This window comes from Sceloporus occidentalis, unplaced genomic scaffold (genome assembly GCF_023333645.1).
Source record: "Sceloporus occidentalis isolate IW3139 unplaced genomic scaffold, rSceOcc1.0.p SCAF_1, whole genome shotgun sequence".
NCBI lineage: Eukaryota > Metazoa > Chordata > Lepidosauria > Squamata > Phrynosomatidae > Sceloporus > Sceloporus occidentalis.
Window position 1 is genome coordinate 20,213,101 of NW_028316981.1, and position 16,919 is coordinate 20,230,019.

The window sequence follows — 16,919 nt, forward strand, 5'->3', positions numbered from 1 at the left end:
CAGATTTCCTTCTATTCCTCACCAATGGCTGTACTGGTTTATGAGATGTAGTCCAACCACCTCTGGACTACCACACATTCCCTGACCCTTGGTTTAATCTAATGCATTTCAACCAACTAGATTAACATATTAAATACTGTGGTCCCAGTACCTGAGTTTGAGGGTGGGTCTACACTGGCCAAAATACTCTGCGCTGCTCCTGGAGGATTTTGGCTCCAAAGCTGCCCTGGATTCCCCCCATCATCTTGGCACTCTGGATGCTGGGTAGCTGCCCATACATGCATCACATTGTGCTGACCACTGATGCGAGTCACTACCTCAGGTTGAAAATAAGGTGCCCAGGAGACTTCCGGGTTGGAACGGCGGCCCGTCGGACGCAAACTCGGGGAGCTCCTGAGTAACCGTCCTCTCTTGCTGGCGCTTTCCCGCTTGCAATTGACATCGCAAAGCAGGGAAAAACCCCTGGCACGGCACTACCAGGGTGAAGAGGCTTCGTCATCCTTTCATGCTTTGCCTTGCAAGGGCACCCGCGGTCTCTCTCGGGACCCGAACAGGTAGAAGCGAGGGAGGCAAGAAGAGTCGGCGCCAGGTAGAGAGCCTTCTTGGCACAAGAGCTGCCACCAATTTTTTTTTTAATTTTTTCTTGAAAAAGAACTGAGAAAATAACAGAAGCTATTTGTGTTTGGATTTAAGAGAAGATATCTATAACTAAGTTCCTTTGAAATAAACACCAAGAGAAAGCTAAACCCAGCTGCAATTGGCGGGTGAACTGCATTTAAAGCTTGTTTTTGTTCACCAATGCTCTTCTCAGAACCGGAGCTATAAAGTGCTGTTAAGAAGCTGTAAAGCTGAGAAGAACAAACAGACACTATCAATCTAATTTTTGCGTAAATATAACTTTTACTTGTCTTAAAATCCAAGAGAGGCAGCCAAGGACGGTTTGCGGATTGTGAGAACAGGCTCAGCTGCTTGCAATTGGAAGCAGCCTATTACACCAAGGAGGAGTAACAGCTGCTCAGAACTTTGGAGGACAGTAGAGGCTTGGAGCCCTCAGAACTTCGGAGGATAGCAGAGGCTTGGAGCCCTCAGAACTTTGGAGGACGGTAGAGGCTTGGAGTACTTAGAACGTTGGAGGACAGTAGAGGCTTGGAGCTCTCAGAACTTTGGAGGACAGTAGAGGTGTGGAGTCCTCAGAACTTTGGAGGACAGTAGGGGCTTGGAGTCCTCAGAACTTCGGAGGACAGTAGAGACTTGGAGTCCTTAGAACTTTGGAGGACAGTAGAGGCTCGGAGTCCTTAGAACTTTGGAAGACAGTAGAGGCTTGGAGACCTCAGAACATTGGAAGACAGTAGAGGCGTGGAGTCCTTAGAACTTTGGAGGACAGTAGAGGCGTGGAGTCTTCAGAATTTCGGAAGACAGCAGAGGAGTGGAGTCCTCAGAACTTTGGAGGACTGCAGAGGCTTGGAGCCCTTAGAACTTAGGAGGACAGTAGAGGCTCGGAGCCTTCAGAACTTTGGAGGACAGTAGAGGCGTGGAGTCCTCAGAAATTTGGAGGACAGTAGAGGCTTGGAGCCCTCAGAACTTTGAAAGACAGTAGAGGCTTGGAGTTCTTAGAACTTTGGAGGACAGTAGAGGCTTGGAGCCCTAGGAACTTCGGAGGATAGAAGAGACCAAGGTTAAAAGCGGGTGTTAAAAGCAGGAAAACCAAGGACAGCAAGGAGGACGAAAGGCAAAGCAAGAGGAAAAGTGGGCATAGTAAGAAAGTCTAAGTCAGAGAATTGGTCTTGGGGCTACTCCTCAGGAGACCAACGAGGAGGACGACAAGGTAGCATAAAGGGATAATCTATGAAAGAGACACTCAGAAGAAAGAAAATCTGGAGGAGTGGTATCAGGGTGGAATCAGAGGACAAAACAGGAATATATACATTGTAACAGTGTCAAGGGACAGAAAGGGATTGTTTAAGGGATTGTTTAAGAAAGTTATACAAACAAGAATTAAACATACTATTGACTGCAGGAGCAGCGCTACTGGAAAGAGCAATATTGTAAGACTGCATTTGGTTCCTTAAGCTGTTTTAGCCCAACAAGAAGTAGAGTGGAGGAATTAAGCAGGACAATATAAGGACAATAGGTTAACAGCTGTAGAGAAGACAACTGAGATTAGACAGACCAGTACCAACTTTTGTGCAGAAATTGCTATAGGACATTTAGTCAATAATATATAATTTATAATTTAAAAAAAACATTAAAAGATAAAACAAATAAATAATTTTTTTTTTTTGAGAAGGGAAGAAGAGAAAGGGAAAGAAAGAAAAGGGAAAAAAAAAAGAAAAAATTTGATTTTTTTTTCTTTTTTTTCAAAAAGGAGAAGGAAAAAAAAAAAACCAGTGTGAAGGGGGAACTCAGGAATAAAAACAACTAATAATGACAACGAGGAGGGCAAAAGAATTAAGTCAACAGAGGCGTGATTCTTCAGAATCAATACCAAGAACTTCAGAGCAAGTTGCAATTCTGGAGGAACTAAAAACTTTATACTATGACATGAAGGAAGATATTAAGGCAATGAAGAGAGATATGGCAGCTATGCGGAAGGAAATAAAGCAAGAAATACGACAGGAGATCAGAGTGGAATTAAAGGAAATTAAGGATTCTTTGGGTAAAGTCACAGAAGACATTAAACAAATGGAGAAGAATATAACCAGAATTGACGACAAAACAGAAAAAATAAACAAGAAAGTTGTGGATATAGAAAAAAGACAGGAAATCGATCTCGACGAGAGAGCCCTACAAGATCTAAAAGAACGTGAAAATTCTATCAAAATTAGAGGTTTAAAAGAAAAAGAAAATGAGGATTTATACGAATATCTAACCCCAATTTTGGCAGATTATGTTGGAGAAGATCTAGATGATTTTGAACGGGAAATTAGTAAAATGTATAGATTGAACTCTAAGACAGCGAAACAGAAAAAACTCCCGAGGGACGTGGTAGTTTATTTTACCAGGAAAAGAGTTAGAGATGAGATAATACAGATAAATTATGAAAGGAATTTAAGGATAGGAGATGAAGATTTGATTATATATAAAGATGTACCACTGAGACTCTTGAAGAAAAGAAACGAATACAAACCGCTTGCCAATCTTTTGAGATGTAATAACATTGTATATAGATGGGACATATTAGAAGGATTAATTTTTAAATACAAAGCCGAAATATACAGAATCAATTCGATACTGAAACTGAAGGACTTTCTTAAAAGATATGGTAAAGACTTAGAGAGAAGAGATAAGAAAGAGGAAGAATTAGAGAAACCGAAAGTAGTTAAAACCTCTCAAGAAGCAGCGGAAAGAAAGTGGGAGGCCTCAGAAGAACTGATAACTTTAATAACATAAATAAAATGGCCACAAAAAGGAATATCTCAAATGTTCTTAAAAATGATACCACAACTCTAAAAAGTTCAAAAATTAAACTTATATCATGGAATGTGAGAGGAATGAACTCACCTCAAAAGCGGAAAAAAATCTTCAATTATCTTAAGAAACAGAATGTAGAAATAGCTTGCCTACAAGAGACTCATATAAAACAAAAGGACACTAGATTGCTTAATAACAAAAAATTTGGCAAAGAGTTCACTTCAACTAATCTCAAAAAGAAAAATGGTGTGGTCATTTATGTGAAAGATAAATACAATCCCAAAAAGTTATCTGATGACAAAGACGGTAGAATCTTAGGAATAGAAATAACAATACAAAATGAGAAATGCTTAATAGTGGGTATATACGCACCCCTAGAAAAGAAATATCAATTCTTTAACAAACTAAATGGAATGTTAATCAACCATAAATATGAAAAGATATTGATAATGGGGGATTGGAATGGTGTGGTAAATCCTGACGTTGATAGGAAATCGGTTAAAAAAATAAAAAAGACACAAGGAAAACTACCCAAAGCTTTTGAAAACATGATTGAAGAACAAACACTACACGACATCTGGAGATTTAAATATGGGAACTCAAAAGACTTCACTTACTATTCAGAAAGACACAAGTCCCTATCCAGGATAGATATGCTTTTTGCAACCAAAGCGTGGTGTAAAGATGTTGTAAATATGACAAATGAACCCAGGTCAATCTCAGATCACAGCCCCCAAACAATCTTAATAAAAATAAATCCAATCCAGTATGCATGGAGATTAAATGAAAGCTTACTTCAAAAAGAGGAAATAGTAGAAAAAGCGAAAAAGACCCTGACACTATTCTTTGAAGAAAACATAAGCTCGGAGATAGATATAACGATTGTTTGGGAAGCCTCAAAGGCCTTCATGAGAGGTTTCTTCATTCAACAAAATCACATCGAAAAGAAAAGGAAAAAAGAAAAAATGGAGAAACTATACAATTTACTTAGACAGAAGGAAAAAGAACTGGGTGAAAACCCAGTTGATAAAAAAATTACTAAGGAAATTAAAACGATTAGGAAACAGATTGACTGGGAAGAAAATGAGGAGATCCAAAGAAACCTGAAATATTTGAAACAAAGACATTTTGAGTACTCCAACAAGCCGGGCCGTTGGCTAGCACATAGGCTGAAAAAACAAAGAGAAAGAAACATTATATCTGAAATAAGATCTAAAGATTCATTTATTACCTCAAATCAAGACGAAATCATGAAAGAATTTGTAAACTTCTATAGTCAGCTGTATCAAGGCAAAGAGATATCAAAACAAAAAATAGACGGTTTTTTAAATAAAGCATGCTTGCCAATTTTGGATACACAACAAAAAGAGATGTTAAATGGCCCTATTACAACCGCTGAGGTGGTGGAGGTAATAAAGAAAGCAAAAAATGGAAAAACACCGGGCCCAGATGGCTTTCCTGTGGAATACTACAAAAAATTTGAGGAACAAATCATCGTACCCTTTAAGCAAACAGTAAACGCCATTGGGCAACAGAAGTATCCAGAAACTTGGAGACAAGCCAATATTATCTTTTTGGCAAAAGAAAACAGGGACCCAAAAGAAGTTAAAAACTATAGGCCTATCTCCCTGTTGAACACGGATTACAAACTTTTTGCAATGATTTTGGCGGAGAGATTTAAAAAAGTCCTGAGAGATTGGATCCCAGAGGAACAGGGAGGTTTCCTACCTAATCGCCAACTAAAGGAGAATTTAAGACACATAATTGACACATTAGAATATTATGAACATCACAACGAGAAAAGCCTGGCTCTGATCTTCATGGACCTAGAAAAGGCCTTTGATAATGTTAATTGGGATATGATGCTGTTGTTGATGGATAAGGTGGGAGTGGGATTTGTGTATCGTAGATGGATTCAAGAAATCTATAGTGTACAAAATGCAAGATTGATTATAAATCAAGGTAAATCTGAAGCATTTCAAATCTCGAAGGGAACTAGGCAAGGGTGTCCCCTGTCGCCCCTTCTCTTTATTTTTGTTTTGGAAGCCCTCAATAATAGGATAAGGATGGAAAAAAGCATAAAAGGTCTGAAAATCAAAAAATATGAATACAAAATGCGTCTTTACGCGGACGACATTGTCTACATATTGGAAGATCCCTTAGCTAGTATCAAAAATATTACTTTAATTTTGGAGGAATTCCAAGAAGTGACAGGACTTAAAGTAAACAAAGAGAAAACAGTAATGATAACAAAAAATATGGGCAGGGATGAAAAATCTAATTTGGAGGAAAAAAGTGGTTTCAAGATAGAAAACAAAGTAAAATACCTAGGCATAACCCTAACCAATAAAAATGTGGATTTATTTCACAACAATTATGAAAAAGTATGGGCGGAGGTGAAAAAAGATCTGGAAAAATGGGGTAACTTTCAATTCTCTCTCTTAGGTAAAATAGCTGTGGTACAAATGAACATTCTTCCTAGGATGCTATTTTTATTTCAGACCATTCCGATCTTACACACCCTTAAACCCCTAGAAAGCTGGCAAAAAGAAATTCAAAAATTTATTTGGAATAACAAAAAAGCCAGAATTAAAGCAAAGATATTGTGCGATGAGAGAAAAAGAGGTGGATTGGGTTTGCCAAATCTTAAAATATACTACTTTGCGGCTGTCATGGTGTGGTTAACGGAATGGCTGTTATTGGAGGATGACAAATTATTAACTTTAGAAGGATTTCACATGAGGTTTGGATTTCATGGGTACTTGTTTTATGAAAAACGGAAAGTACACAAGAACAGTACCATTCATGTAGTATGTAAAGCACTGTTATATATTTGGGAAAAATTGAAACCGAATCTGTGTCGACAGATCCCTTTAATATGCTCCCCACACGAGGCCTTAATGGGAAAAGAAAGTATACCGAGGTCCAAATGGTTAAGATATGGAGATTTAATTAAAGTCGAAAAGGAATTAGCTGATTTAAAATCCCAAGAGGATCTGAAACAAACAGGAATCGAGTGTCATTGGTACCTATATATGCAAATTAGAGAGAGATGGAAAATGGATAGAAAGACATATGGTATTAATGGGAAGAGGTCAGAATGGGAAGAAATAATAAACAAAGGAAAAAGAAAACTGATAACAAAGTTTTACAAAATGTTCTTAACCTGGGAGACAGAAGATGAGATAATAAGGGAAAGCATGATACGCTGGGCCCAAAATATAGGGAAGAGCCTGGATTATGAGATGTGGGTTAAAATGTGGAAATCTGTGAAATATACTGCTAACCAAGATATAAAAGAAAATATTTACAAGATGTCTTACAGGTGGCATATGTCACCACAAAAAATCGCACATATGTTCAAAAATAGCAGTCCACACTGCTGGAAATGTGAAAGTAAGGTTGGATCATATTTTCATATGTGGTGGTTATGTAAGAAAACAAAAGAATTTTGGTTAAGAATATACAAAGTAATCACTGCAGATTTAAAAATACCAATTGTTTTTGCACCTGAAACTTTCTTACTAGGCATGATAGACGAAAAATTGGATAGAACATATGGTAAATTAATCTTCTACTTGTTAGCATGTGCTAGAATTGTTTTTGCTAAAGTTTGGAAGTCCAACCTAACACCTTCAACTGAACAATGGCTTATAAAAGTTCTGGAAACCGCCGAAATGGATAGAATGACTTCTTGGATGAAAGAGAAGAATGAAGAACAAATAAAAAGAGAGTGGGATCCTTTTTATGTCTATCTGAGAAAAGAGTGGAAAAATGTTTTCCCATGACAAACTGTAATAGAAATATTAGAAGCTTTAGTTATCTAGTTTGTTTTGATTGAAAGCGGGATTAAGACTGTTATGTGCCACATATTATATGCAATAAGCAGTTAAAGAGTTTACCAGAGGAAAAAGATGTAATTAGCAAAGCAAGTTCTCTCAAATAAAGTAAGTATAGTATTCATAAATATATATAAATTCTTAATGGGTTGAGAGACAGGTTACGTGAAAGGAAGTAACTTGGAAAACATTAACAGATAGAACAAAGTATAATTTGATAAAAGAATTGTCAAACCAGATAGCCGGAAGCAAGATTTATGTTGCATGTTTTTTTTTTTTTTTTTCTCATTGCAAGAGTTAAGAGAGACTATGTATTCTGTTTTTATGTCAAGCCAATTTGTATTATGTTAGGTTATGTGGTGTTGTGTTGTGTTATGTTGTGCTTTGTTTTGTCTTTATAAAAACTGTAAAAATTAATAAAAAAAAAAAAAAAGAAAAGAAAATAAGGTGCCCAGAATCGACCGCATGGGCAGGTGCATCTGTGGCCTCAGAGGGAGCAACTCATGGGAACAACTGGTGATCGCAGGCAGCATAGCAAGATACTGTGTAAACATCTGCTTGGCTTCACTTTAAATTTCCTTGGAAGATCCAGAGCAAATGCTGATGTTTTTTAAAAAACTAGATTAAGGTAGGGATGGTCCAAACTCAGCACAGATCAGGCCTTTGCCTTGTGGACAGGATGACATGTAAGACTCCTTGTAAGAGTAGAGGCCAAACAGAGATGTGGCCAGGGTAGTGACTGTTTCCGATGCTGTTCTCTACACCTTATCACAAATGCTCCAATAAAATAAAGTTCTGAAAATATCATTCAAATCAAATGAGCTAAATGTGTTTGAATATAACAGTTAAACCACACATGCTAGATCAGATAATATTATTTAGAGCACTGGGAAAATTTCCATAAAACTTTCCAGTTTTAGTTTATCTGGGGAAAACTCATCATTGTGGCCCTGTCTTTGCTACATCCTTACTTCTGTTCTGTTTCTTAGGTATGTCATTTTGGTGCCGCCAGCTCCAAGGGAAATGGGAAAGGAAATGGCTATTTGTTCTGGGGACTCTTTGCTGAACCAGAGCCACGGCCTTTCCCACGACCTCCACGATGGGATGCCTGGGGTCTGTTCTTCTGAGCCCCCTGGCTTTCTGAGGAGGCTCCATCACCTTTCTTTGCAGACCCTTGTCCTTGTCCTGAATCTCCTTTGCCAGGGGAGTGACCCCTTCTGGGTTTGGATGGCTCTTTCTTTATAGCTTGCCCTTTGCTTTGGCCTGAGCTGCTACTTGCACTAGATTGGCACCTCTGTTCATTAAACTCGCTTCTTCCTTGCCCTGCTACATGAGACTGACTGGGTTTGCCTGATTCATTCTTTATGGATCCTCCTTCACTTTGTCCAGATATGTTACCACCACTGGACTGGGGTCTCTGTTTATTGAAACAACCCTGTCCTCGCCTCCAGCCATGATCACCTCCAGGTTGGCTTGACTCTCCTGTTGGAGATTTCCAGCTGTCTTGGAGTGAAGAGTTGCCTTCACTAGGTTGGTATCTCTGCCTGTTTGGACTGTTTCCCCTGCCTTGTCCCCTGCTGAAATAAAGTGGCTGCTTCTGTGAGGTTCCCCTGCCATGAGACCATCTGAGATGAGGTGTCCAGCTACGTACATTCCCCCATCCTCGCATGGAACTATTATTGTAGAAAGGCAATGGTTGGAAGAGAGGCACTGGGAAAGTGGGAAAGTGCTGTGGTGGTTTATAAAGGGCCTCTCCCATGGTTGGAACTGTACTGGAAGCACTGCTTGGTGGAGGTGTCTGCATATTAAGGGATCCTACACCCAGGGCCAAAGTCCTGGCTTCTACAATACTGTTTAGATCTTCCACCACTGTTCTCTCTTTTTCTTCAGCTTCCTCAAAGTTGTTGCTGTCTTCCCCTAAGGGTGGCGAATCAGGAGAGGCTGGGGCAAACATCTCCCCAATACTAATGCTTCTCAACATGTCCTTCAAGCTCTCAAAATTGAGCAACTCTTCTAGCTCTCCAAGGGCTGGGTCTACAGGTACAACCACTCCAGCCACATCTTCCATGGCATTTGTAGCTTCTTCTCCAGAAGCTTCTGCTTTGCTTTCACTAGTGTTTTGTGGTTGATCCTTGCTCTCTTCACCTTCCATGACCCCTTGGCCACCTTTTCCTGTTTCCCTTCCTCTGTCTTCATTCTCTTCACTTAGACGATCCTGGATCCTGTAGGGAGCGGAAGAGACTGTCCTTGAAAAGTTATTTGCATGATAAAAGGCCTATATTCCATTTTCAAAAGCCTAAAGCTATAAAAAGATACTGGATAGAAGGGCTGGAAACAGCCAGTTTGCATAACCACTGGCCATCTCAGCTAAGGGATTCTGAGAGCTGCAGTCCTACAAGCTCTGTTGGAAACAACCTCTGAAATTCTGTCTCAGAATGACCAATGGTCTGATTAGATCTGCCACAAAGTACATCATATACTTTGGGACAAGAGTGAGAACTTTGGATAACAATTCTCTCAGTCCCTTACCACTGGCCATACTGGGTGCAGCTCATGGGAGATTTGCTCAGGATTCCCATCTGGTACCTTACTGGATTGGGGGAAATAGGTGGGAAATCACAGATCATTGAGAAACGCATGGGAGAGTTACCCAGGCCTCATTCCCATTACAAGAATAAACTAGTTTTTGAGTCGAATCAATGAAACGATTTAGCGTCAAATAGACATTCACACTATTCGAACAGCGATTGAACCTTACCCATTTCAACAGAATCCACTTTGCATTCACATTCATCAATGAATCGATTCAACATGGAGTCGTGCCACAGGGAACCAATTAAGATCTGCAGTTCATTCACACTGGCACTGAATTGATTCACTGCAAAAGACACAGGGAATGCAGCGGATGCAGAAGAAGCACTTTAAATGGGTTTAGTGCTGGGGGCCCCTTCATAAACTGCATCAGGCAATTGGTGCGAGTGCAAACAAGGGCCATTTAAACCGGTTCACATCCGTTTGCAGACCGGTATATTATGTAGTGGGAATGAGGCCCCAAATATGATCTTGCTACTCTGCAACACTCAGATGAAAATGGCCCAAGAGCCATGGCTGGGGAGAGTGGGACTTGTAGTCACAAATCTGTTCTCTATTGCTCCCAAGCATAGATTCACAATGAACGGGGTCAGCTTATAAGAAAGGAGACTTTGAAAGACATCCTTGCTCTCTCAGCAGTTCATGGGTGGAACAGACCGCTCAGAAGCTGGTGGGTTCTCCTTTCTTAAAGGTTTTCAGGCAGTGGCTGGAGAAGCTTCTTGTCAGGAATGCTATACTAGTGGCTTTCTTGCATTGATAGGGGGTTGAACTAGATAACCTTTTGAGGTATCCTCCAATTCAATGATTATATCTAAGTTTCATTCAAAAGTATATACAGACATCAACACTGATATAAATAATACAAAGTTGGTACTGATGATGAAAGAGAGAAAATTGAATCACTAGTGAACAAGTTGCTGAATCAGTTAAATCTGCCAGAACTTGTCTAGCTCACAGTCTTGGACAAGGACAGTTAACTCTATATTGAATTCCTTATGGAACTAACACTTTCATATGGAAGTTGCTATGGAATTATCAGATTTATTCTGAAAAAGCATGGGATTAATGGAAGAGTGTCACAGTCTACACAAAGCAGGGTTAGGAATTAAGTGGGTGACAGAAGACATATGAGCTCAGGGCATTTTGTGGAAGGCTCTAGTCCCTTTTTGGCCTCCCCAGCACTGCCATCCCACAGTGAAAGATTTGTCACCCCTACAGTCAGCTCTCTTTATCCACTGGATGTTAATCCAGGGATTCAACCACCCATAGCTTGAAAATATATAAAAATATGTAAATAAATGTCAAAAAGTAAACTGTGATTTTGCCGTTACATATACTGCACTCTATTTTACTATGCCTCTGAATTTAATGGGACTTGAGCATCCATGGGTTTTGGTATCCACGGAGTACCTGGATCCAAACCACAGTGGATACCAGCAGTCCAGTGTATATACTTCCAAGAATGCTGATGGTGCTTTAAAACAAGGCATAGGGTTCCTGGATCTTGGAGTGGAGTGGCACTTGACACATTGGTCCCCAAATCCCGGGAGTTTGCCCTCTCCTGGTATACAGCACAGAGTATAATGCAAGTCACTCACCTTCTCACCAGTTCCTTGATTTCCTGTGGGGTTGAGGGAAAGAAACAGAAGAAGTTCATTTGTGAAACTACCAGCTGCAGCTCAACTGATTAGAATACCAAAGACTATTTTCAAAATACTCAGGAATTTAAAATAAATAAATAAAAAAATTATTTGTATACCGCCCTTCAATCGATCAGGGCGGTGAACAACATATTAGCAATAACAATACAAAACACCATAATACATAAAAGTACACTACATCCATATTAAAAACAAAATTAAAACATCATCAGCCAATCACCATTGTCGCCGGGGGGGGGGGGGGGGGGGAAGACTAGCTGGAACTTCATTCGGGGAATGCAGATTGAAATAAGAAGGTTTTTAGCTCCTTCTTAAACTGGATCAGGGAGGTGGCCGAGCGGAGCTCTATGGGCAGCATATTCCAGAGGGCCGGGGCGATGATGGAATATGACCTCCTCATTGTGGAGGTTAGTCTAGCCCCTGGGACCCTCAGTAGTTGCTGCCCAGACGTTCTGAGGGTGCGGGGCGGAATGTATGGAGAGAGGCGGTCCTTTAGGTATCCTGGGCCCAAGCCATATAGGGCTTTATAGGTTATCACCAATACCTTGTACTGTGCCCGGAAGCGGATGGGCAGCCAATGCAGGTCTTTAAGTATAGGTGTAATATGGCTGGCCCTGGAAGTACCAGTGACCAGTCTGGCTGCCATATTCTGTACCATCTGTAGCTTCTGGGTATGGTATAAGGGTTGCCCCATGTAGAGCGCATTGCAGAAATCCAATCGAGAGGTTACCAGAGCATGTACCACCGTTTCAAGGTCTCTCTGGGCCAGGTATGGGCGCAGCTGGTGAATAAGCTGGAGCTGATTACAGGTGCTCTTGACTGTCGCATTCACCTGAGCTGTAAGGTGAAGCGACGAATCAAGAAGCACCCCCAGACTGCGCACGGAGTCCTTCACAGGAAGCGTGATCCCGTTCAGGACAGGTGGAACCACTGCCATTCCCGGACCAGGGGAACCTATCACAAGTACCTCCGTTTTCTCTGGATTCAGACTGAGTCGGTTTTCCCTCATCCAGCCCATTACCGACTCCAGACAGGCCACGAGAGGAGAGACGCCATCCTCAGTCACTGCATCAGTCGGAGACATAGAGAAAACTATTTGGGTGTCATCAGCGTACTGATAACCCCGCACCCCATGTCTCCGGATGATCTCTCCCAGCGGTTTCATGTAAATGTTAAATAGCATGGGAGACAGAATGGCTCCTTGAGGGACCCCAGTTGTGAGGGCCCTCTTATCGGAGCACACGTCTCCCAGCTGCACTATCTGGAACCTCCCAGAGAGGTAGGAGCGGAACCACTGGAGCGCAGTGCCCCCGATTCCCACCTCTGCCAGGCGCTCCAGAAGGATACCATGGTCTATGGTATCGAAAGCCGCTGAGATGTCCAAGAGCACCAACAGGGACACGCTTCCCCTGTCGATGCCCAGACGGAGATCATCGACCAAGGCGACCATGGCCGTCTCAACCCCGTAGCCCGCCCGAAAGCCGGTTTGAAATGGGTCCAGATATTCCGTTTCTTCCAAGATCGATTGAAGTTGGATTGCAACCGCCCTCTCGATCACCTTCCCCAAAAATGGCAATAGCGATACTGGCCGGTAATTATTATGCATCAGGGGGTCGAGGGAGTGCTTTTTTAGCAGTGGTTTTACAGTGGCCAATTTTAAGCTGGATGGAAATTGCCCATCCCTCAGAGATGTATTTATAATCCGGTGTAACAACAAGGTTACAGCCGGTCCCCCCTGAGCCGCTAGCCATGAGGGACAGGGATCGAGAGAGCAGGTTGTCTTCCGAACGCTTCCAATGATATTGTCCACATCATCGGTACTCACCAACTCAAACTGATCCAGTTTAATAGAGTCCACGGAGGCTCTGGATGCCTCTACCCTAGGTTCTGCTCTAATGCCGGCGTTAAGACCTTCGCTTATCCGAGAGGTTTTATCCGCGAAGAAGTTGTTAAATTGGTCACAGCAGGCCTTAGAAGGTTCAAGGATCTGGTTCGGGGCGGGAGGGAGCTGAGTTAACTCCCTGACCACCCTGAACAACTCTGCTGGACGCGACTCCGCAGACGTGACACGAGCACCATAGAACGAGTTCTTAGCTGCTCGTATCGCCTCTCCATAGTCCTCCAACAGGCAGTCTAGGAGAGCCTTGTCGGCTAAGCGTAGGTGTTTCCGCCAGCAGTGCTCTAGCCGTCTCAGGTCTCGCTTCCTTGCCCGGAGATCTTCCGTATACCAAGGCTTACGTTTGGAAGCAGGTCTGAGAGGGCGCTTGGGAGCGATACTGTGTATAGCCCTAGAGAGACCGGTATTCCAGATACCAGTCAGGGCATCAACAGAGTCGCCGTCACTTCCAACCATGTGTCCCTCTAGGGCTTCCTGGAACCTTTTGGGTTCCATCAGCCTTCGAGGGTGGACCATCCTAATAGGTCCACCACCCCCGGGGGGGATCTGGGTAGAGACCTTGATTTTTGCCTCCACAAGGAAATGATCCGCCCATGACAGGGGGGAAATATTGGTTATTTCCGTCCACGGATTTTCCGCATCCGAACAAAAGACCAAATCCAGTGTATTACCCGCAAAATGCGTCGGACCCGAAATCAGCTGGGACAGGCCCATGGCTGCCATGGTATCCATGAATTCCCGAGCCGCACTGGATGGAACATAGCTGGCCGTGAGGGAGATGTTGAAGTCGCCCAGGACAAGTAGCCTGGGCGTCTCCAGCATCAGCTCCGCGACCAGCTGTATTAGCTCGTTAAGGGAGTCCGTTAGCGCATGGGGTGGCCGATACACCAACAGAATCCCTAGACTATCCCTAGCTTTTAGGGTCAGGTAAATACACTCGATAAAGGAAGTCTGCCGGATGTGGTTCCTGGTGAGAGACAAGGTGTTCTTAAATATCAAGGCCACACACCCCCCGCCCACCTAACCTGGACTGGTCCTTCACCGAGAACCCGGCAGGAAGGGCCTGTGCCCACACAGCATCTCCCTCAGGCCCAAGCCAGGTCTCGGTAATGCAAGCCAGGTTGCACTTGCTGTCATCCAGCAAGTCATAGATTATGTGGGACTTGTTGTTAATCGACCTGGCATTGCACAGGAGCAGCGACAGGGTTTGTGGCACAGTTGGAGTGACCCTCAGGTCCCTTTGGTTGGGAGGGGGACAGGAAGGAGAGATAGATATGACGCATCGATCTCGCCTTCCTCTGTAACGCAAGTCCCTTCTCCCACCGCCATACCTCCCCCTGCCCCACACTACCTCAATGGGAGCTCCGCTCGTGCCGATGTTATCCCCCTCCTCCCCAGCCAAAGCATCCCCCGCATCCATGTCCATTCAAATGGTAGGAAAGAACAAAGCAGACATACGTGCTAGGAGAGGATGCCCCCCAGTGCATAACTACAGGCAAGATAGTTCCTTCAGATGGAGCAATAGGTTGCAGAATTTGTTGCCATAGTTCATGAGATTAAAAATAAATAAATAACCAAGCTAGACTAGCCTTTCTCAATCGTTTTACCCTGGTAAAACCCTTGAAATAATTTTCAGGTCTCAGGGAATCCCTTTACAGAAAGTATAGCTTTATGAGACCCTTGCATGAAACGTACAGGTCTCAAGGACCTATGAATGAAAATTGTAGGTCTCAAGGACCCCTAGATAAAAATTATAGGACTCAAGGACCTCTTGCATAAACATTATGGGATCCTCCATAAAAACTTTGGGCAAGTCACACTCTCTCTGCCTCAGGGAAAGAGAAAGGTAAACCAATTCTGAACAAATCTTGCCAAGAAAATCCAGTGATCGGTTAATCTTAGGATCAACATAAGTCTGAAAATGACTTGCAGGCACACAACAGCAACAAATACACATATACACACACACAGTTGAGAAGACTTTGTTTGAGACTCACCTTCAGGAAAACAAATTCATTGCTTTCTTCCAGTAGAGCCCAGATGCTGGAAATGGTCTCATTGTGGGATGACTTGTAGTCTTTCAGATACTCCAGCATTCTTTCCATGTCTGCTTGGTTGTTCTCCTTCATCTGTTTCACTGTATCCATCATGTTTTGCTCTCTCTCATTCAGGATTTCCCGTAGTTCTTCAAATGTAATGAAGATCAAGCCACACAGATTTTCAGTTAGATTCTGCAGTTGGGGCAGAGAAACCACACTGAATTGAAAACTGTGCTTATTATAAATGTGTTCATTTATTCTTAGGACTTATAAAACACTCTATATCAAAAGTTTGGCAGTAATGTACAAGAGATTTTAAAAAATACAAAAAAGTCATGGTAAAAACCAGAAAAATTGTGCAACGGGGAGTGGACTCTATCAGACAGGAAACATTTATCTGTTTGTTTCACAAAGACTGAAACAAACAAGTGTAAGTAGATTTCCAACCTCAGTTGGGAAGACAGTCCACAGGATGCCAGGGGTAATACCCTAAAAGCTCCTTTTCCATACTCACCAACTGTCCCAATTTAGCAGTGGTAGTACCAATTAATCCTCTGTTGTCCCACTTTGCAAATTGCCTTTCAAATGTTCGAATTTGTCTCTTCTACCTTCTGCCATTATCCTCAGCTCACTTTAGATGCTGCAAACTGAGTTCACTGCACAAAACCGGTTTGTGCTCCATCAATGCAGCTGGGGAAGAGGAGGGGAGGGGGGCAGAATCTTGCCCTTAGCAGGTTCAGGCAAAAGCAAACTGCTGCAATCTTCCCTAGTTTGTCTGCTCTGGCTTCTCAATAACCTTTGCCACTTTGACTACAAACTGATGTTGGTTGCCACATGTGTCTCCGTGTTCATTTGTGCAGTGCTGGAAGGTGCTCTTGATATCCATGGGGGATCTGTTCTGGACCACTCCTCAGAAAGCAAAAAACACAGGACCTTAAGTCCCATTCTTTCAAATGGACGTGTGCTCCCACTTATGCTGCCATGTGCGCGCTCACCCATTAAAAAAGTTGGGGCTTGCTGTCTGCGGAAACTCAAACTGTGGATGTCAAGACCACACTTGGCGCAGGCGCACTCTATGCTTTTCTGGTGGATTCCAAGAAAATTGCAGATCCACGTAGAGTCACCAAAAGCACCTCCACAGGGCTGACAAAGTGGGAGCAGATATAAATTACTTAAATTTAAATGCAGTTTCAGTCAAGGTTTTGTTATTAGTTAAATACAATTGTAGCCTTTGTTTTGCTCAGAACTCTATAAGTATATTGCAAGCCAACAAGGCATTTTAACAAAGATAAATTCATCACAAAAATATGGTTGAGTATATAATAAAATAAAATACATGTAATATAATTGTAAGTAAACCATATGACACGAATGTGTATCATATGAGTGTTTTTAGCTTTTGTTTGGTTGTGCCCTACATTATTATCAAATGTCCTATATTTTGTCTTGTTCTCCTTTGTGGTTATGACATCTGGTCATC

The 16,919-nt window shown here is 42.2% G+C and overlaps 1 protein-coding gene across 1 annotated transcript in view; it reads right to left on the minus strand.

The window, feature by feature from the left end:
* Positions 1-7,910: 7,910 nt before the first annotated feature.
* LOC149321064 (uncharacterized) overlaps positions 7,911-16,919 on the minus strand; it is a 37,622-nt gene continuing 28,613 nt past the window's right edge. The window contains exons 5-7 of the mRNA XM_089515187.1: positions 15,398-15,631; positions 11,441-11,463; positions 7,911-9,472 (exon numbers count right to left, since the gene is read on the minus strand). Of these exons, the coding sequence (XP_089371313.1) occupies positions 8,290-9,472; positions 11,441-11,463; positions 15,398-15,631 (1,440 nt within the window). The 3' untranslated portion in view covers positions 7,911-8,289. The remainder of the gene's footprint in view (positions 9,473-11,440; positions 11,464-15,397; positions 15,632-16,919) is intronic.